General features: G+C 37.7%; 3 protein-coding genes across 4 annotated transcripts in view; 1 reads left to right on the plus strand and 2 right to left on the minus strand.

The window, feature by feature from the left end:
* Positions 1–5,726, plus strand: part of LOC139718367 (leucine-rich repeat serine/threonine-protein kinase 2-like) — a 159,747-nt gene extending 154,021 nt beyond the window's left edge. The window contains exons 73-75 of the mRNA XM_071629838.1: positions 2,541–2,636; positions 5,408–5,431; positions 5,620–5,726. Coding sequence (XP_071485939.1) covers positions 2,541–2,633 — 93 coding nt within the window. The 3' untranslated portion in view covers positions 2,634–2,636; positions 5,408–5,431; positions 5,620–5,726. The remainder of the gene's footprint in view (positions 1–2,540; positions 2,637–5,407; positions 5,432–5,619) is intronic.
* Positions 1–23,155, minus strand: part of LOC139718362 (origin recognition complex subunit 5-like) — a 299,115-nt gene that overhangs the window by 246,855 nt on the left and 29,105 nt on the right. The gene's annotated exons all lie outside the window — the stretch shown is intronic.
* The window catches only part of LOC139718390 (SCO-spondin-like), a 362,530-nt gene continuing 343,512 nt past the window's right edge, over positions 4,138–23,155 (minus strand). The window contains exon 5 of one of the 2 annotated variants that reach the window (XM_071629862.1): positions 4,138–4,147. The gene's annotated coding sequence lies outside the window, so the exon portion shown is untranslated. Of the gene's footprint in view, positions 4,148–13,046; positions 13,057–23,155 lie in introns of those variants that run through there. The other variant, XM_071629863.1, reaches the window with a different exon arrangement.

Below are 23,155 nucleotides of genomic sequence, written 5' to 3' on the forward strand. Positions count from 1 at the left end.
TTTTTATGAAAAAGGATTATCACTTAGCGAAGGAAAATTAAATCAAAAGTTTGAAGGGTGTGTACAGTTCTGGTCGAGGTGAAGATTTAGCTTTTAACATTTTGTGAGATATTCAGAAACCACTCTATGAGATGTCAAAGAGCATGCAATTCTAAGGGGTATCAAAAGTTTATTGGATGAAAATTAGTTTCGAAGTGGCCGAGATATCCCAAAACAAGGCGAAACAAAGAGATCCTAATAAAGTTGGGGCATGTAGCCATTTGAAAACCAATTTTCATCAAATAAACATTGAATCCTTCTTAAAATTACATGCTCTTTCATATTTCATAAGATGTTTCTCATTATCTCACTTAGGAATGTAAAAACCATGAATCCCCACCTCAACCAGTACTGTACAGCCCCTTTGAGTGGGCAATAGTAAAGAAATTTTTTTGTTATTATTAAAAAAAAATACACAAGAGCCCAAACTGACTGCAGTAAACACAAAATGGAAAAAAAAATAAAGATGGAAATCTGTGGTACAGAGTCTCAACTGAAGACCAGTGTGACATCCATGTGTGCCTTGAGTCTTACATAGTATCCCACATCACTCCAGGACACAGTCATTTTGTTTAGATCGTTGTATTTCTAGCTGCCCACTCCCAAAATCATTCTTGTATGTACACAAGATATTTGTTCATTCTTTAACAAACACAAAAAAGTGTGCCATTGAAACATGTATATATATATATATATATATATATATATATATATATATATATATATATATATATATATATATATATTTCATGATGGCTTACTATTGTCCTTCAAGGTTCACCATTTCACATTTAGTAAAATGTCACACTTTAGTCTACCTACTCCAGTGTTTTATATCCACATCAAAATATGCATCAGCTCCTAGTTACTCATGTCATGCAGTTTTGCACGCCACGTGCTACTTAACATAATTATGTAATGTTACACCAAAGTCATTCAATTTATATTTTTGTACACAATTAAATGGAAGTTGTAGAACTTGATGTTAATTGTCTTGTCTGCCTGTCTTCTGTGTTTTTTATGTCTGTTTAGTTTGTATGAGCATGGTGTGTGTTGATTTTCTACGCACTGTTGTGATTATTCAGTGTTTACTGCTAAAAATTTTGTGTTGCTTTTGTGTGTTTGTGTTTAAACAAATCATCACCTTGTTTTGCATTGTCATGATTATACAACACCTTGTCTCTGGTCCGTGTGGAATTTAATCTGTCTTTCCTGTTATTGGTTGCTTGTGATATATCTTGAGTGCAAAATTTCATCCAAACTATAATTCTGTAATGTACTCCCATGTCAAAGTTTGATTCATGCATGCGTGTCTTGCATATCTTATGTCCCAGAGTATTCTATATAATATGCTCTGTGTTGTGAGTGGCTTAATTAACTCCTATATGTAGCTCGTGATCCATCGATTTGCTAACCTCCTCATATCTGTACAAGGGTGCTCTTGCATAGTTTGTGTGACTACACGTAGGAAACAAACTGAAGGGTGTATTAGACGACATTCATCGAATGCATGTGGCTTCCGCTATAAATGTGTACTTCAGTTGCATTCAGTCGCTTATTCATTGAATTGTTTTTTCTGTTTTAATTTATAGTTTAATTATAGAAGTCTGTATACTGTAATGGGTGTTTCATCAAAATATTATTACTGGTGTGCAAGGTTCATTTGGCTGTAATGAAAGGAGCAAAACAAGAGATAAGGGAGTGCTGTACATTCTTTATAATGTGATTAGTTATGCTAGTTTGATAACTTCTACAAATATGAAAGAAAAATTACCTTTGAAATGTCAGTGTATCATTTAAAATCCCATCCTCTGGGCTATGTAAAATATTGAATTTGGTCACGTGACATTGCGTGTCGAGCATTATACTCTTAAAACGTTACTGATTTGACACTTGTTAGCAAGAATCGTTCTTTTCATTTCTGTCCTAATATCTCTGCGTCAAGGCTATACATGTCTACGACTTGCAAAAAAAAATATTGTTTTTGCCACAAATTCGATAATATTTTAACATCTCTGGTATGCCACAGTGAGTTACACAATTTGGACAATATGTTACTGGATTCACATCGGTTCATACATAGCTAGCCATATTTTCCTTACGAGTGTTGATATCGTGAGTCAAAACACCTCGCGGGAAGAGACCTGTTTTCTCGGAATGCATGATTTTGTCTACGTTATTGTTAGCTCCATTTTTCTACTCCACTATATTCTTCTATATACATGTACTGTACCCCTTTTCACATCTTTTTCTAGCTGTCCTTCGTCTCTATACGAAATTTAACCCCGCCCATTTGGGGAGGGGAGAAAATATCTTTGTGTTACAAATCTTTTAACATTTCCGTGCTATCTTTTCTGAAATCGTAAGTCATCAGTAACATTTTATCTGCATGTTTCATGATCTCTCAAGCTCTAACACCATGCATACCTTTCTCTGATCTACCGTGCCCCCCCCCCCCCCGTTTTTCTCTGCATCTGTTGCTATGGCAACCGTCTTACCAGGGGGTTCAGAAGGTTGCATCTCCAACGCATGTGGAGCCCACGAGTCCGATCATAGGTTACGATATGCTGCAAGAGCTCGATTCTCGAGCGTGAATCGTGAGTATCGGTGCAGAGATCAGAGTGAACGGATGGCCGATTGACTGTATCGTGCGTATCGATTGCTGTCTTGCTGTCTTTTTACCCACTTATGTTTTCCTTCTTTCCAATTCCTTTAGTTTCGTGCATAATAGAAATGGATCCGTGTGTGTGCGTGTACATGTTGTGTGTATTTCTTCTGTGTTGCGTTCATTCGAGATGGTCAATGTCTTGCTTCAATATGTCTTGTTGCATTTAGAATTCCTTCCAGATTAGAACTTTTTGCTCTTGAATGGCTCGAATCTTCTTTGCTTGCCTACCTGGCATTTTACCCCAGAGTAAGATCACAGGGACTTGTTTTCAGAGTAAAGTCGACACAAATTTGTACTTTCTCGTCGTTTTCCCGCTGGCTTTCAGAGTAACATGTCGCGATAGTAGAAAAGATACTCCTCACAAACACGTACATCATCGTCACAGTATTTTTTCTTCTTTTTCTTTTTAGTTTCAATTGATTTTTTTTATTCTTCAAGAAAATGTCATACAAAAAAAATTGCACAATACAAAAATTACATTAGTGCAAATTAATAAGCTGATGCATCAACTTAATGATAAACATAATAGTCTGTTTGCAATAGTATTATTGGACTATAAACTTACGAAGTAGAGAGATATGATGTTAAAGATCGGGGTGACGCGACATAAAGTTTGCTCCTCCGACAAATTGCTTCAGTCTTATTTTCCCCCAAGAGTTAGGGCTAGGGTTGTGATAAGGTTTTAGGTTTAGCTTGATGCCAGAATCAGGATTAGGGTTAGAGTTATGTTTGAGGGTAGAATTTATGTTTGGCTTAGCGTGCAGATATTTCATGGGAGCGATTGTCGCAGGAACAAATGTCATGGAACCACAGATAGTCGTCACAGGCTAAACGTGTCTATACCCCGAGTTCACAGACTGGTCAACCCCTCCCCAACTCTCTCCTCCGGAAAAGTAGTGGGCGGGAGAGGGAAGCATTGATAGTGAGGGGGGATGCAGTTGAATGTTATCCGCTAGAAGGTCGCAACTGTGGTGCAATGCGTTCCCTTTTTAGCAGTTGAAAGGTGTCTCGAATCCGCCTTTCTCCTGTCATTTGTCTTCTTGAAGGACACAGTCGATCTTCCACCAAAGATTTTGGGTTTGGAGTTTATAGGCCCTGCACGGATTTGCTGTACTTCTCTTTAAGCGTTATGGCAATGAAAACAAAATGGAATTATGTGATAATCAAGTAAACAAGCGATCAAAGCCGAGTTGTTTTGGGGGTGTCGATGATTTCTATTTTCACTAAGCTGGCGCCGTTTCCTCCAAAACAAAAGAAATGAAAGAAAGTACGGAATAGAGAACCTCGGGCGCGTTGCAGAAGCTGGTTCACGCAAACAGCGGACAAAGGAGACATGACATGAATGAAGCATACCATGTGTGACATATCTTCTTTACAGAGATTTATCCATGTAATCCTGTGGTATAGCTATACCAGACATCCTAACGTTGAGTCAGACTGGTTTAAATATCGATCCTGTCTGTATCTTGTACATCTTCCGTATATACATTGTATTAGTAGACACTGTCGTCACAACAGGTATACAGTACAGTGCGCCTGTATACGATCAGATTTGTTCTTGTTGTTGCTAATATTGATTCAAATAGCTGGGCATTCACGCTGCGAACAAATCATGCATATTCATAGTTGGTAGATAATTCCCCGCCCCCCCCCCCCCTCCCGAAAAAAAGAGATAATTTTCCAAAACGACTCATGCACCGCAAATCGAACCAAATAAACGCAGCTAGTTAACATAGTACTATACATTAACGCAAGGTTACACAGAGTGCAAATATCTCGAATTTTCAGACGGGAGAATGGGCCTATCACAGACAAGGCATTTCTTTCGGAAAATTCTGAGCGGATGTTATTTAACACGAAAACAACAATAAATTCATCTAAACAAAATCAGTTACACAAGCACCATAACAAAGAGATATCAAATTCAGACAACGCAGATATAACACCGCAATGCGGGCGAAAAGAGTGTAATATCTGCTGGCTTATATTGTGGCAATCCAGCTTGGTTACAAACTAACAAATCTGGTCTGTTTACGCAAATGTAAATAATCTCCACGTGCGTGTAAAGCACTTCAAACCACGTGATGAATTCAGATACATTTGATACAAGTAGAAGATGAATAACCTTTGAAAGGGGCGTGTCGCTCTCCGCTAAGAACTTAGAGAGATCAACATCCGTTCTCATGGTTGGCAAGGTTACAGAGTATCAAGTTCACGTTTGGTGTAATTGCGAAACTGCTAGGATGAATAAAGGAGAGTGGGCAGTCAGTTTACAATACAAAAGTAGATTTTTTGTTCAGGTTTAAGGTTCACGAAGGGACTAGGCCCATACTAATGGTCCTTTCATATTGAGATTACTTATGTTTTTATTTTGCATGATACCTGATGAATTCAAGTAATTGGCTGCTAATCGTACGAATTACCTTTTTTTTTTCAATTACAATGATGTTTGCCGAACACACACAAACACAATAATAGACGCACTTTTACGGTAGGAATAGATTAATTATGTATGTATACATAGAATAATCAAATAATTATATCCATATATACAGAGAGAGAGATTACCTTACAAGCTTTTGTGGAGAATGTTTTTTAAAGATTTGTACTCCACAGGAGGATATAGCAAATCGCTAAACTTATTTATCTTATTCCTTTTTTCATCTTTTGCTCTCACACTGCCCTCTGATTCTGAAAAAGGTTGCTGTCTACGACCCGCCACAGGTAAGCGAACACGCTGACGCTTTATGAGCCCACTTTGCCAATAACAGTTAGACTGATTTGCCCTTACGATGCAAATAATTCTCTATGGTTGATTATTATCGTCTGGATCATATATATGCTTACTGTCATTGAAACATTCAGTAATACCTTTAAACAATAATTGTTTTCTGTTATTCCTTGTCGACCAGGTACTCAAAGCCGTCGTCGTCGAGCAGAAAACCATCTGTCATCGTCCATGAAGAGAAGACATTGATCCACCCCCCCCCCCCCCCCACCATCTAATCTCACGCAGTCCCATGAGAACCACTTCTTAAAGGTCCGATTGTGCGGTATCGGATCGTGATCGAGGTGAATTATATCATCGATCGGATTTGGTGACATCATATAGTCAATATTTTATGTTATATACCTCACTTCTAGAATCCTCTCATCTGATTGGTTAAAAGGGGAGTTATGAAAATAGCTGTGCCCTATTTTTTAGTTACTGTGACCGGGGCCCGGGCACAGTTAGTAAATAGGTTTTAGAGACAGTCGCGACCCCGTACACACAGATCGCTCATATGTACGCACCAATGATACGACCGCCGCGCATTCGATCAGCGTGCTGTAAAAGAGACTAGCGGACTGGTTTGGAGACAGTCGCAACTCGCAACCCCGTGTGTACACAAAGATGATCACACGCACCAATGATACGTACGACCGCCGCGCTGTCGATCAGCATTGATTACAACTTACAAGTGCTGTAAAAGAGACTAGAATCTATATTCTCGGTATTTATATGTCTGAATATATGTCGGTATATAAAACAAATAATGACTGCTTGACATTCGGGGCACAGTTAAAATTATGTTGGCCCTCGGTGATGTGAAAACCATAACCATGCCCTCAGCTTCGCTTCGGGCATAGTTACGGTTTTCACATCACCTCGGGCCCATAATTTTAACTGTGCCCTCATAAGCAGTCATTATTTGTATAATATGGTGTATTCATGATCACCGCCCTTGTGCTTGTTCTTAAACCAGTTGTGTGTGAGTCCGTACATGCAAAGAAAAAAAAACACCCTGCATAGATTACTGTCTCAATAACGAAGTTTGTGTGTGTGTGTGTGTGTGTGTGTGTGTGTGTGTGTGTGTGTGTGTGTCTGTCTGTCTGTCTGTCTGTCTGTCTGTGTCTGTGTATCATGATCTGGTAATTAACTTTCTTCAGTAGACAAAACGAGGAAGAAGATAGTTTCACCATTAGCCTTAAAATACATGTATCCCTCTTCCGACGCAAGGGATCCACCAGTGTGACTCTGTTGTTTTCTCGCTCTCAGTACAAAATATCCCTCCGGTGCGTCTCATATTTGTGTAATCAAGAAGATCGTCTTGAAATAATATTTATATAAGTTGGTCTAGGAGAAGCACAAATACTCGGATTCTGACATCATCAGCAGCATAATCATGTTTTCTAGCCTCCAAAGCTCATAGCTACAAAATGTAGCCCTCGCGTGCGCATGCGGGGCAGGATGTATGTGTCTCTGTGCGGCTGTAACGTGTGTTTGTGTGAATCAGTGGTTCTCCTATATACATGTATACAGGTATAATAAAATCAAGAAAATAGTACATGAAGGTACACGCCGACTCGACTCTCGAAATATACTTTATTACAGAATTTTTTATGAGGATGCAATGCACAAATGACTAATGGGTGATTATTTCTAGTGATAAACCAGATCAATAATCATGTCTGAGAATAATTCATGTTGTATTTAAAGGGATGGTACAGTATTGGTGGAGATGAGAATTGGGCTCTTAACTTTTTGCGAGATACCAAGAAAACACTTATGATATAGTACAGAACATACCATTTTAAGAGGAATTCAAAGTTTATTTGATGAAAATCGGGTTTGGAATGACTGAAACATCCAAAAACAAAGTAAAACAAAGCGATCGTGATAAAGTGTGGGTCCCTCGCTTTATTAGAATCGCTCTTTTTTTTTTTTTTGATATCTCAGCCATTTCAAAACCAATTTTCATCAAGTAAATGTTGAATTCCTCATAGAAATACATGCTCTTTCATATTTCATGAGAGGTTTTTCATTATCTCACTAAAAAATGTTAGAAACCTGAAATTAGGTCTCAACCAAAACTCTACGAACCCTTTAAGCTTATTGTATCGACAGAAGTTCGTCACTCAAAACAGTTTATTTGATTGTATGTCGATGATGTATAGTGAAAAACAATGTAAAGCATCACTGCAACTATGTACTTCCGTTATTGTGCTCTTAAAGTGTTTCTCTGAAAATATTGTATTTATATACTTTGTATAGCCGGTATCTGTAAAACAGCTATGTGCAGAGATTAAAATTGTGACCAATGTGAATATCATATACAGCTATATATGTTTATATTTTTCATATTACTCGTTTGCATAACAATCTTTCTGAAATTGCCAAAGAAATGAAGCAACGACCGGACACGGTATGTAGTCATATAGATTTATTATATCACTGCTGTGAATACATTTACATTGTATTCTATAGAGAATTGAATTTACGCTTTAAATTGTACTAAAAATTGTGTATATGACTTGTACAAAATTTTAGAGTTACGAATATATTAAGTTTGTAATAGTGCTAAACAATTTGGTATATGATTACAATAACTTTGGGGGTAAAGAACTGCAATACAGTAAATAGAAAAAATAAGTTTTAGAAAGACTTTCGCTTTTACCAATTTCGCGCTTTCCTCTCTGTTGTCTTCCAATAGACCTAATGTTAACCCTTTGTTATGGAACAGCCGTTGTTGGATGCGGTTTTTTTTTTTATACCAGACCTCGTCAGATTAAATGCGAAATTACCGAAGTCCGATAGTTTGGTATTCAGTTCAATCTAACCAGAAATGATATTTACAAATCACCCTACCTATTTGACTGGTATCTGTAAATCAGTTAACCTGCAGTACTGCTAGTGTTTAATCTGTGAGCCCATCATTAGTACAATTTCGTCATTGCAAGCTGACATTTTCATTTAGTGCAAGCTAATGGAAATTAATGCTTTCTTGAGATCTATCTCCAACCACGCAGTGCAACAAACTGATGATCGTTAGTTAATTCTTAGTGTATTCCATATCTGCTTTATATCTTTTTGATATTTCAAGAATTTAGGGTGTCTTATGTACTTACAAGCTATTTACTATTCTGAAGGTGTCATGAGTTATTTGACACTCAAAATTAGAGTACCACATGTATAGGCCTATACTACAAACCTGCGAAAGAGAGATAAATTGCAAACGCCGATAGCGTGGTATAGACTGATGACAAGTTCACTTAAGGGTCATTTGAAAAAATAAGCCTGCTCACGTGACTGTTCATTTGCTTTTGATAATGATGATGATAATAATGATAATAATAATAACAATAAGAGTAATAATGATAATAATACTTCTACTACTACTACTACTACTAATAATAATAATAATAATAATGATAATAATAATAATAATAATAGTAATAATAATTGTTATCATTATCATCATCATCTTCTCCACCATCATTATTATTTGGTTCAGGAATTAGGCGCCATATCATGATATCCCCCTACACGTGTAATAAATTCACTTCATTATCGTATACTTGAGAAACAAAGAGTGATATCCGAATTGCACATCGTCGGATAACGATGAATTTTACATCTTCGAGTCCATGATTACGAGGAGTAATCATAGTCTAATTCTCTCTGTGTTACAATAGTAAGGATTTAATGCAGCGATATAACGATCACGTGACCAAGACGCCAGTTCCATGATTATGATAAGAGTTACAGTGATTCGTTACTGTCGTAGCTCAGTTTGCTATCTGTCCTTTTCACCTCGCCGATCTCATTCAAATCTATTTTCCCGTCTCTTTGAGGTAAACACTCCCCCGATGACTCACAGACATTCTGATTGTCAGTATACTCTCCCAAAAGAAGTCACACTAAGTTCAGAATTGTGTTTGATGTGTAGCGTTGATTTCATCAATATTTTCCCTGTTATAAAAAGATTTAAAAAAGAAACTCTTGGTACAATCTACGTGGTAACTAGGCTGTTTGCTTCTCGGTTGCTTTTGAAATATTATCAGAAGCGGGAATGTCGTTACTTTGGTACACCGTCTGATGTTATAACGCCTTGGAGCTAATGAACAGGTAAACCACCACCAAAGTTTATTGCAACTGTAATCACATGTTGAAATGGCTCTTTACCATGGCAACTGAAATGCAACCTGCCTCGGAACGTTCACCCACACGATATGTTATTCAGCGACTTTTATACATGATATTGCTGATATGTATCTAAAGCAGATATACGACATCGATGTTGAAAATTGTCTTCTGCAAGGCGTTGCCCAATACCCTTACCCGGTTCTACATGTTTTTATGAATAAATCACGAGATATCATCGATATAGTGTGTGGAACCAAGACTAATATTATGTACATTGTATCATCATTTTGGTGTTTGACGTGACTTCACTAAGCAACAAGAAGCATCGCTTCGGGTCCCGCGTGTGTGTGGAGGCAAACGTGAATTGTGTACTGTGTACAATAACCACCATGGACTGAAAGGCTCAAGTTGAAATTAATGGATACCGAAGTGACAGGAATAGCATTGTTTTCTAATGGACGCGTACAGTTCTGAAGGAAATAGTGCCATTTCTGTCACCAAGGAATCTATTCATAATTTCACTATGGTGGCTCAAAATAGTTCATGATATTTTCTTTTTATATTCCTCCAGTGAATGTTTAAAGAATACTGACCTTTTTTCAAATAAATCAGTTTATAATGATATTGCTGGCAGACCATGAGTGTGCAGCTTTGGACGCTATTTACACAGTGGTCTTTATACTGAGGCAGATACCAATAGCACTTTACACATCCTCTCGATTAGATAATAATAATGATAATGATAATAACAATCATGATAATAATGATAATAATGATGATTATAATAATAATAATAATGATAATCATAATAATAATGATAATAATAATAATAATAATGATCCCTAGCCTTGTATAATGCACTATACCATGAATGACGTCATATCATAGCTCATTTTGCTCCATCGGCATATTCTTTTCATCATCATCGTCGTCAACATCCTAACAATGTTATATCTGGTCACATATTATGACGGTATTTAGACCAATCGCTGAACAGGATTTCATTATTGAGGAATATATAAATATGAATGAAAAACAATTACTCGTTGTATTGTCATGCGACGGAGAGGAATGATTATTTTATTCATTATCATGAGGCATTTTGCGGCAGTCTCGATCTTTTTCTAAGTCCCACCAAGAAGCTATCTCCCACATCCATGGTCACACCAAGAAGGTGCTTAATTCAATTCAATTCAAAATGATTTTATTTCCATATAAAGTAATACAAAGTAATATACATAACGCTTTCATATAATATAACATTTAAAGGAACTTTGAATCACATAACTTAGTACCTCCTTGGTCGCACATACACATGACACATCATTGGTGTAGAGAATCGGTAACACAATTGGACTCATGTATTTTAGCTCCATACATATTGTACCAACATTTTACGTGAATGTGAAGCTTGCCGACGAAATATTGCATGACAGATAGAAGTAAAAGTGAGACAAATACAAAAGATGGGTAAACGGATGGAAAGACGGTTCTACTTCTTTTTCGTCTTCATCTACCAACATCTCACGGGGGTTTGTTGTTCATGTTGACACAGTTTGCATGGCAGAAAAAAAAAATAAAAGTGAGACATATAAGAGATGAGAAAACGAATATAGAAAGACTGTCTGAAAGAGTGATAATAGACAAATACAAAGAGACAGAGACACAGAAAGAGACTGAAACAGAGAAAAGATAGGGATAGAAAGGAGCAAAATACATAATAAAGGAGAGGGGGAGACAAGAGAAAATGCTTCTGAACATTAAAACTTCACGCTTCATGAAAGCATGGACAGTGATGTAAACAACCCGAATGGCAGGGAGACATCAAAGAATGCAAATAACAAGAAAGCACAATGTGAGGGGCTTCTTAAGGCCAAAAACAATACACGTGAACATTATTTTGCCTCAGAGGGTGAAGTCTTTGTTCAAAGCCAATAATCCTCCGTCTGTTTTTCTTTCCGCGCGACTCATGTATTTCTATTTCTCTTGATCTTCACTTTCTTCTCTTCCTTCCCTCCTCTTTCTCTTATATTATCCTTTCTATGTCTTCCCGTCCACCTCTCTCCCTCCCTTACACACACACACACACACACACGCTGATCTAGGCACAGACAAGCAGGCAATCATACACACAATGAGAAACTTCAATCAATGTGATGACGTTCAGTTTGACCCTGATCTCATTTCGTCTCGCACTGTAACATGGGGCTGGCACGGCGTGAGGTCAGTTCCCTGGACATCACTCCCCCTCCAGCCCCGCTGGCCTGTCTGACTAACCACAGGCGGTGGTTAGGAAGTAAATACTGAGAAAATTCAAAATCTCAGCTTTTCTTTCCATGCAAATTGACTAAAAAACACGTCGATATCTCTCATCCCAGGGCACAAACATTTTCAACGTCTTCTTCGTTGATACCCCGAAAGCCGATTTCCAAAGATTGTGTTGTTAAAGAACGGCAGAAGAAATGGGGCTGATACACTAGCTGCTCTAGCGACTTAGTTGTCATGGTTACCACATCGTGTTTAGTATGTCTGTCGCACGCTCTGCTTGTACATCGCATTAGCTTTCTCACGATTTGCTTGTATATCATTATCTTGTTCGCATTTTAGCGATTTGATGATATCTCTTACACAAGATCAACTGTCAAAGACATGTTTTCTTTTAGGCTTAGTCATGCAACCTTTCATATTATTTATCGTCTCATATCTCATTGGAGATCCGTGTGCTCATACTTGCAAGAGAAATACAGGCTCCTCACGTGAGGATCCAATGAGCCAATGAAGTGCTCGGTTTCGGCTCTCTTCGCTCGCGACTGTCGGCGCTGAAAGCGACTTTGGAGCTAGGATGTAAATCTCCTTGGTTTGTAGAGCCTTTGCACAAGGCTACGTCTGGATGAGATGGTGCTGCTTATAGGCCCGTGGTTGTTTCAGGAGCTATTACATTTATTATACTTATCTCCAGGACAACTCATCGGAAACGACATCTTAGGGCCTGCCATGCCATAAGAGCAAGGCTGGTGACAAATTGGTGTGCGATTACCAACGTAGATTACACCCATTGCGACAAGCGAAGTAAAACGATGTGAATTCGAAGAAATATCGATAAAATTGATATAGGCCCTACTCGTCATCAATACAAATTTCTCAATCCACACATCCGATTATCATATACGTCGATCTTAAAGAACTGGTGGCACTAAGGTAGCATTGACTTCTTCCGCTCAATTAAAAATTCATAGAATAGAAAGAACTCTTTGGCTCGACATTTTAGCTTTGTAGACTTAATAAAAGAACACGTCCATCAATTTAACGTGCTCGGTCATGAACATAAAACTGCAAAGGCATGTACAGCCAGTTGCATTATAACTGCATATAGTAATATTATGTAAACAAGAGAAACAAGGACAGCTGCTTTTTCTCTAATAACAAGCTATAGGGTCAGCTGTTTTAATTAGACGTGATGTCGTTATGAATTCTGTTTTGATTAAGAGCATAATTTCGTAGAAATTATTAAGTAATGAATAAGTTATGCGAAATTACCCCTGGCCATCTGCCGCAGGTGAGTATGACAAGGTGTGAACTTCGTATCATGTCTGATTACAAGATTCGATTACAAATCAGATTATCATATCTGCTACCCTGGTTACTTTGATACGCCATACTCGCAATGACAGACACTCGAATTCAAAGATCTGAAAGCCTGTCCCTATCCCTCGGAATCAAATTTACGACGGTGTCGCTTTCCCACGCAATTCACATGCAAACATGGCGAAACTCATAATCGAGCTGTGATTGTGATTATAGGTGTGAAGATCGATTTAAATTGCGCCGCTTCATCAATGTCATTTCCGAAAACCGGTCGCTCATCGTCGTGCGTTGTCGGTTATTGGATTTCCATTATGAATATAAGCGTGATGCATTGCAAAAACGACTTGCCCTCATTTTCAGCGGTGATTCTAATATGAGCAAAGCATTTGTGCAAAGTCCACCTGCCATGCCCTCTTTCAAATTATAAACGTAATATATCATATCATAGAATCTATTGATATCCAACATCCGGGAATATGTCACAATGTTAACGCAATCGACCACGATCTCAATAGCATCCATTTAACTTTACGAGCGTGAGAGTCCAAATCTAAATTACATGTTCATTAAATGTGTACTCGTTTGTGACACATTTCAGTATTGGTATGACATAGTGATCGATCAACAACAATATCAAAGCAGGCTATGTTTAATAACTCTGGCCTCCCCCATGTTTTCAACCCCCCCCCCCCCCCCCCGCCCCCTCCCAATGGCCTTGCGAAGTCAGTAACCGGGAAATGCACTTTTCGGGATAAAAACCATGCTATAAGGCGTATGCAGAGAGTTATTATGTTCATGGGGGTGATGAAAATGATTTCTTTTCGACCTGTAGTTATCGCTCTAATCATTCTCATTTGGTGCTGAAGGGGGGGGGGGAGAATTTAAGTCATCGTTTTAGGCGAAACTTGGAAATAGTTCTTGCGATTTGATATCATGTCGGGGCCTAAATTGTTTTATACAGCTATACATATTACATTATAGTTCTAATATTACATTATAGTTCTACATAATCATAATAGCTATCATTCGTATATCATGCAGGGCATGTAGATTGTCTAGATACATATGTATGTATATATATATATATATTATATATATATATATATATATATATATATATATATATATATATATATATATGTGTGTGTGTGTGTGTGTGTGTGTGTGTGTGTGTGTGTGTGTGTGTGTGTACATTGATACAAATATTGAATGATTAGACGAATGGGAGTAGGGTAGCTTGAACAAATTTGGAAGTAAAATGACCGATGTTGTCATGTGTACATGTTTGGAAATGTTCTTTTTTCACTTCCAATTCCACAAACATGGCGAACGTAAATAACAATACTATATGATGAAAAATGAGATGTGCTTTATCGAAACAACATGCGATGGTACATTGAAATTTGTTTTAAGAGAGACTTGAATACTGTGCATACGATATTACATGTGGAGTGCTCACTAAACCGAGAATTATAGGAACATATTTGGAAACATTTTAGTTTTCTCTTCCGATTCGACAGACAGGGTACAAAAAACAACAACACTCATTTATACTTTAAAAAACAAAAACAAAAATAAAACAGAGTTATGAGAGTGTAATCTGAAAACACTCCTGGATCATGTATGATGGTAGAAGGAATTTTTATTTTGTAAGCGCATTCCTCAACTCCAAGGGTGGTCATAACTTTGGCCCATTGACGTCACATCCCATATATAAAAGTCAGCTAATTTCAGATTGTACCTCGGTTATCTGGTAGGCCCAACAAAGTGAATCCATTATGCTCATGACACCTCTTACACCATAACGGCATCGAAGTCCTGTAGACTGTTTCTATTTTATCTTATTCGATAGAGTATTAGAATCAGAGCGGAGAATATATACCAACAAACCATGAACATCATTACAAAAAGATCGAGTTGGGATTTTTATTTATAGTGGTCATTCATGTGGAGGAAATAAAACTTTGATTGAAAAAGCTTTTATAAGTGTGCAATAGAGTAGGTTAGGGTAAAGGGTCAAAGGTCTTCTTGGAAAGTTTCGATAGAATTTCTACGTCAGATCTATTGAGGATTGAACGAGTCTTGATGGGAGGTTATCGAGTTTTGGATCAGCAAATAATGTTTGTTGTCCATCTATTGTGATAGATATTTGGTAGAAAATGTATTCGCCAATGACGCGCAATACTTGCCGTAGTTCATGCGGGAAAGGGGTGTGAGAGGGAAAAGAGCATTGCCAGGTTGTTTACAGAAGCCAGAAAAGTGTACAATAGCGTTTAGTGGTTCAGGGAAACGGGACGCCATGATACAAAGGAAATTGCTTTTCTTCAAGTGTGTGCGTTACACAAAATATGATTGTGACAATCTCGTATTCGACCTCGTGGACGTGCAAATGACTCGGGTGTTTTCGTTGTTTACTGTACGTTAAATGATAAGCATCTTATACTTGAGATGCACAACCGATGTACACAGAACAAGATTACTGAATATTTTGACCAGGGACTGTCACGGCTCTGTGCAATTTGATGCAAATCTACAATGAAGCAAGATAGTGTGTGCGCGCTGGGGGGGGGGGGGGGGGGGGGCAATCAGATAGCAACATAATGATTACAAGCGGAGAAGCAATTAGAGTAACAATTAAAGGTTTTTATATTGGAAACGAATCAAGTAAACATCTGCCATAAGACTACAGAAATATTAATTATATATTATATTGATTATAGTACAATTTGTATATACTAAATTAAAATCATAATTGTCTTCGTGTCACTTTGGCTAAATTTAAATACAAGTGCTGTTGCACACCTGTTATATTTCCTTGCAGCTGAGTTTGTATGACAATTCGCCATGCACGTACTGTATATTCAAATGATATCTAGGCCCTATAGATTAAGGTAAACACCTCTTGCTGAAGCTGAAGGAGAAAGACAGTTTATTGACTGGTTATAGGAAGATGCAGATTGGGGTTGAAAAACAACTTTTATTGCGTAATATAATTAATATAATACATACATTATTGATATATCTGTAGTCTTATGCCAGCTTGCTCACTTACGAGTTGTTTTCTTGCCTTCTTTCTGAATTGTCCTCTTAAACTTTTGAAAGATGCTTTTGTCAAGAATTCATTTGTTCCGTTGCTTATCTTAATTTCTGTCCTATACTTCCAAACAATATTCAGAATACCCCATCCCCTCATGGGCATACAAGGTCAATATGGAAAGCGGAGCAACCGACGTTCTGAACTGTGTAGGAAAACGTGTCTGAATAACTTTTTTAACTTCACAATTTTGTATTGATTTTTGTTTTTAATGTAGACATTTCGCATTAAAACCAACATTTAAGTAGGACATGTTTTGCTGGTTGCTTATTACATTTAAAGGGGAATGAAACTCCAATATACGTGTGGATCAAGCGAGTGCAGCACAATTAAGACAATCAGACAATCCGTTGAAAAAAAATATGACAAAATCGACAAAATCATTTTGTTTTATGAAAAGTACACATTCCCTTGACTTGTTAAAGGGTAATATTATTCCCCTGCTCGTTAAAAAAAAAAGAAAAAAGATGTGAGTCAAGTGTTCTTTCGTTATATCTATGATAGAAAAGTGAAAACATGTTGAATTTTATTCATCTTCTATTAATATATCGTTTTCCATACATAACGTCACAATTTCTTGTGATGTCCTCTTCCAACTTTTGAAAGGATTCCTCGAATTTCCTCCAACCTCTCTGATGGCAATGTTTTACTAATATTGCTGCATTCTTTCAGTTCTCATGATATATGTTGAGTTTTATTCCCCTTTAAATGTGAGAGGGAGAGAGTATGGGACCTAGCTACTTTCATCTCAACTTGGTTTAAGCCTTTCGTGGCTTGAAATGGGATAAATGGATTGGGAGACGAGATCGGATGGGAGACGTTGTTCATGTTCTTATTCGGTTCTGTTTCATTTTGTTTCTCGTATGCAGACTCTTATAATTAGAGATATAGAATTGCTATTTTACATCTGTTTTCATACAATGACCAAAGATACCATATCTTCGTGGTTTGCGCGTATCAATGGGGTAATATTTAGGCGAGCCTGCACCTCCTTGGTCGTCGCAGGGAGGTCTCCATCTCAGATCCCTTGGTCGTAAAAAAAAAAATCGGAACATGAGTGCCTTCTCAACTCCTACCTGAGAGGAAGCCACTATTGAAACGGCATGTGAGAAGCCGCGTGACGTGTTACTCGATGTACATAATACCAACCCCCATGGCTTCCTCGCACGGGGTTTGAAAGACGCCTGTTAGGTTGCAAAGAAAGCAACAAACTGGCTCAGTCCTACGACTTTCCCCAACAATGGAGCAGAGTAGAAAGTCTCCACAGTGGAGAAACATTTAAGATACACGCCCAGACAACGATTTGTGGCAATTCATCCGCACTTTACAGATATGAACGAACTGGTCTGGAACCGAGGCTATTTTTTTTTCCATGAGATGCACATGTAAAAGCAGACGGAAAAGTACAATTGATCGTTCTGCTCGCGCTCCTCGCCAGACGAATAAAGCTTGCTGGTGTGACGGTAATGTGTCTTTGAATAGGTTTCGATTATCGATTGATTTAGCCTCGCAAAACGCGCCAGACAATGATGAAATAAATTCTTGTGCCGCAGTGCGGTCACGAAGACATGAATATGCATGATGGTCTTGTTGTTGTCGTTGGTTGGTGTGTTGGCTTGAATGGCGTTATCATTTTTGTATCATTTACGCCAATTTTTAATGTTTACCAGTTTCACTCTCAAGACAGTGAGAGGGTATCATCGTATCTTCAAACGACGGCACAGTAGAGTGAGGAAAATTGAGATTGTGTGAGTGTATACGATAAGATAGCTCTCACAGTAATTTTCAATTCAACGTTTATCTTTTAAAGTGAGAAAAAAATGATTTTGATTAAATTGATATGCTAAAGTTATGATGATTATAGCAATGATATTTGTAATGATAGTAATAGTATTGATATAATTGCAATATATTTTACTGTTACTATTATATAGAGATATCACATAATAATATACAGAATGATTTCGATGATAATAGAAATAGCATTAATGATAGTGATGCTATATATACAAATAATGACAAGAAAGACAAAACATCAATGTTAGAAGACCCTGCGATTATCACAACTCCGTCGTTACCGGGTGACGAGTGCAGTATATCACACGTGCTTGTGAACGCGAGTGAATGATGATAAAAAAAAAAAAAACTGATTGAAAACACATTTAGGTTTTTCATTGAGATAGGTGCTGCAACTGAATTGCATTGCACGATGATCGGCAATGATAGAATGACATACAGCTTGTACTTTAAGCTGCTGATTCATTTTAAGCCATCGAAATTAGGAATAATTGCGGAGCAAATCTACCTAAAGCGAGACAGGTGCACAAGCTTAATACGTCAGTTATCCTATAATGGTATCATTGTTGAGAGCCCCCCTCCCCCTCCTCCACTTAATTGGCAGGCACTTATACGTACTTCTCATGACAGCTATTCTGACATTACAAGTAGCTGTGAAGACTCCCGCCCCCGCAGCCCCCCCCCCCCTATTTTGATCATAAGAGCACTTGTGTGTCTTGGGTATATAGATTCTTCTTCAGACACATGAGTGGGATTCTTGTTATTGTGTCGTCAGTGGTAATTTCCCTCCAGCATGCTTTTTCCGAGAGCCAAATGCATGAAATGAAAAGATGTTCTTGTGTAACGGATGTGCTACCCGATTGCGTTACGCATGCGTTCCATATAGTCTCTGTCCGTATAGGCGCAGTTACGAATGACAGTACGTGACGGATATGGGTTTGCATTCCAATGACCTCGAACGGACCGACAAGGGGCCCGTATTATACCTATCGACTTAAATGTTTTCGTTGGTTTGATGGATAAATGCATATCTAGGCAGATCTCATACCCAACATACCAACATTTGATCTCATACCAACTTTGATCAGAAGAATGCAATTATTCTTATGTGTGTGTGTGTTTTGTTTTGTTTTTTTTTTTTTGGTGGGGGGGGGGGAGAGGGCATTCGGATCCAGATTTAAAACAAAGCAAAGAGCAAACCAACAACAACAACAAAGCGGACTTGTCTGATTCCAAACTTGGTTATCGCAGTATATGAGTATGAGTCATGTTATATACTTGCGTCAACAAGGTGAACCGCCTCCTTTCTTGCATTACACAATGGATATAAAATCATTTATTTCAAGCAGAAGAAAATTCTGAAGAACAAAATTGAAAAGTGAAATAGATTTTTTTTTTTTTAAAGACGAACGTGACTGTGTGTGCGATCCAGCGATCGTACAGCAGTGCAAAGGCAAGCTGTTTGCAGATCGATTTGCGGTTACTGTTATACATCTTTAATTTCCGTCGATACAAACATCTTTTCATCGTCTAATTGTCTCGACACTGATCCACTTCATGGCGGCGCCCTGGCGGTGGCATTGACGAAGAATCCTGGGTCGTTTTTAAGAATTCATGATGAAGTTATTGGGGGAAAAAAGTGTCACTGTGCGTCTGTGTTTACTGATTAACGTCATAAGTAAACGGTCACCCATCCAAAGAACACGTGTTGCTAGCTTCTTTTTTTTCTCTTTATGTGGGTTTTTTTAATAGTTGCAAGGGTACATAGAACGTGAACATTATTGTCATTATTTGTATCGTGTGTTTGTGTGTCTCTCTCTGTGTGTGTGTGTGTGTGTGAACTGATCCTGTATTTGTAAAGTATACCCAGCTGAGTCAAAATGACGTCTGTTTTATATAGAAGGTTAGATAAAATAATGACATGCCATATATACTAATATTTATGTTAACAATACTTAACTTGACGAGAAAAACAAATACGAAGTTACAACCTCATCCAAGCATTTCATCAATTGAAAATGTCATTTAATCACATTTCAATAAATTTCAAATGGCGTTACTTCAATCGACGGCATTGGACACAAAAGACTGTTAGATCTTCCAAAAACAGATTTCCCACATGACACAAAATACAGTACCAATATCGAGTTGCCAAAATATAAATACACTGTAGAAATTTTATCAGTAGTGAGCTCAAGCTTCAATCAGTGGATCAACTTCCTCTGCGATGAGTGATATGAAAGTTACACACGACTCCTTCTTCAAGCCAAAGAAAACCAGATGGTTTCAAAAGCAGAAGTTTAGTCAAGCCGTATATACTCTTAGATCGCTCGTATGTTCCTGGAGTCGCGCAAGGTATATTTCGATTAATGTTGTCACTTTTATACCGTATAGTCCTATGTGAACGTCTGGAACTATAGAAACCCATTGATTTAGGTTAAGATTGTGGGTCTTAAATCAATTCCTGAAAAAAAAACCCCATAAATCCGACGAAACTTTTTTTACTGAATTCACGTTGACCACTCGTGGCGTTTCAGTGAGATTGTATACTGAGGGGTAGTTGGTAAAGTACCGTTACAATAAATGTTAAGACTATTAATACACTGTAGCATGCATGTCGTCATCTCGCTCTAACATCTGCCTGGTCTGCTTGTTTGTTGATGACAACATTGTTTCTTTAAAACTGGCGACATCATATCACATATTTGGTCTTGTCGTTAAAAGTACACAGTGGAAAAATTGTAAGTTTTATACGTATTACATCCTTTCACCTTTGTGTTTACTTTTCGGTTCCTGGAATGTTAAAAGACGATATAAAAGTTAATCCATAATTTGTTTGGGGAATTTGATTGGGTTGTGTTGTGCTATTCTTTTTTTTTTTACGGTAAATGACAGACTTCTATAACTGAGCCACGGGGTGAAGAAATTTCTCATAGACAAAAATGTTAAAACAACAAAAACAGCGTCCATATGGACGTACAATATTGTGATAACTGTCAGTAATTCTACCAACTGACTGATTTCTCCATAATTTATACATGTATAGCGTATATCCTGAAAAAGCTCTTGGTATTGATACCTAAATCTGTAAGAAACTCTACGAAGTAAAGGGGGAATTCTGGACCAGATATAGTAACAGTCTGAAAAGAAAGATTTTGATCAAAATAGGATCAAATGTAAGGAAGTAATGATGAAGATTTAAAGATTTGCCAATTGCTGAAAAACATCTCTTGAACAATTATTGATATGAATGTGCAAATGAGTGCAGTAACAATATCATCATTTCATAATTTTAAATAATTGTGTACTAAAATGAATGAAAATGCAATTGTTCTGCATGCTGTGAAAGTAAAAAACATGTTATTTCTGGCTGCTTTATATTGAAAATAATAATCAGTCAAATACATACAGTATTTGAGACTATGTTGTACATGTACGCTTGAGCCAAAAACTGGAAATTCAAAATTTAATGTACAAACAAGTGGAAAATTGCGAGGCGATGGTACTATCGACTCTTTATTAATCTTGCATGTTAATTGTATTCATATTGACTTTGCAAGAACTATTTGATGGAAATCCGTAAAACTTTACAATTTCATAACTTCCCTAATTTCGATCCGATTTTGATTTTTTCCCCACGGTTGGGCTTGTAGAATTCTACTCTTTCTTATCAGACTGACTTGTAACTGGTCCGGCGTTCCGCTTTAACGCCGTGAAGGTGGAGAAATCGAACAGAAATATATAATATGCTCTCTCTCTCTCTGTACATATTTCCTAGTACGCATGTGAATGAAGCTGAAATACAAGATCCCAAAATTCAATAACTGATAGACGAGAACGTGGTAGAAATGTTTTCAGTAATTCAGCCAGATACAAAAATCAAGTTTAAACCAAGATAACTATATACAAAGAATTTGGCAAATCAGGGTTTCTAAACTTTCTACAGCATGGACAAGGCGCCCACATGGCACCTGTATGGAGCAAAAACGACTGATATAATTTCCTCTATTTGAGATGAATTCTATTTGAGAATTATCAACCTCCGGTAGTGTACTTCTAGCATGCATTTTGACTTTCCAAATTTTATTTCAGAGTTATTGTTAGTAACGTCCTAAGCTGACACAACCATTACTATCTTATTTCATGTATACAAAGCGATGATATTTTTATGCGTTTTGGCGTGGATTGTTGCGATATCTTTTGTTCGCAATCATTACAAATCATTGGTTTTCCCAAGAAAGTGGTCTTCTTCCTTTAAAAAAAATCAATGCTAAATGGGCAATGTATAACAATACTTTAACACACGATCTGATCTGAAGAGGAAATTACATGGGTTTATCGAGTGTATGCGGAGTTACTCACATACACAAATAAAATGGACTGATATCCCACCTTGGGACAGTATTAACTGTTTTGTCTAGTCTATATCAAATTTGACATTGACTTTGGTATACAGTATGTACTTCTGTTCTTATGTCAGTCAGGATTACAAAGAACGGATTAAAAATGGCAATGTCAATGAGCAGTACAGAACGTTTGTAATCGTCGAAAAATGGATCATGAAAACACATAGCCGTATAATGAAGCTTTTCACGCCCAAGCCAAAATGGTACATGGTAAAAATCAACTAGCCACTTCTGCTCCGGTAACGTCCTTTGAACCGCCGGAAATTTCGTCCCCATGTTCTTTCAGGTTTATCAGCCATTTCACTACATGCATGCCCTTGTTTTTCAGTTCGTCCTTTTCGCGACTCAGGAGCAGACGTTCAGTCGGAGAACAAAATTTATCATTCGCGCCATCAGCATTCGTCATGTTGTTATTGCCGTCACCTTTTCCTAGTTTGTCCCCGAACTCCGACGTTTCTAAACATTTCTCCAGCGCGTCTTCGGTGAGTTCGTACTGCAGAAGGACGGGGACCTCGACATTGAGGTTCTCTGGTGCACTCACCGGTTTGCTTGTCTTTGCGTCCTCGTCGTAGACGAACACGAACGTGCGACTCTCGCTCCTCATTAGCGGTTTCGGTCTGACCGACTGCTCCGTGACAGGTCGTGCCGGTTTGGGATTC

This window comes from Diadema antillarum, unplaced genomic scaffold (genome assembly GCF_040938485.1).
Source record: "Diadema antillarum isolate AM-2024a unplaced genomic scaffold, OU_Dant_1.0 scf00000093, whole genome shotgun sequence".
NCBI lineage: Eukaryota > Metazoa > Echinodermata > Echinoidea > Diadematoida > Diadematidae > Diadema > Diadema antillarum.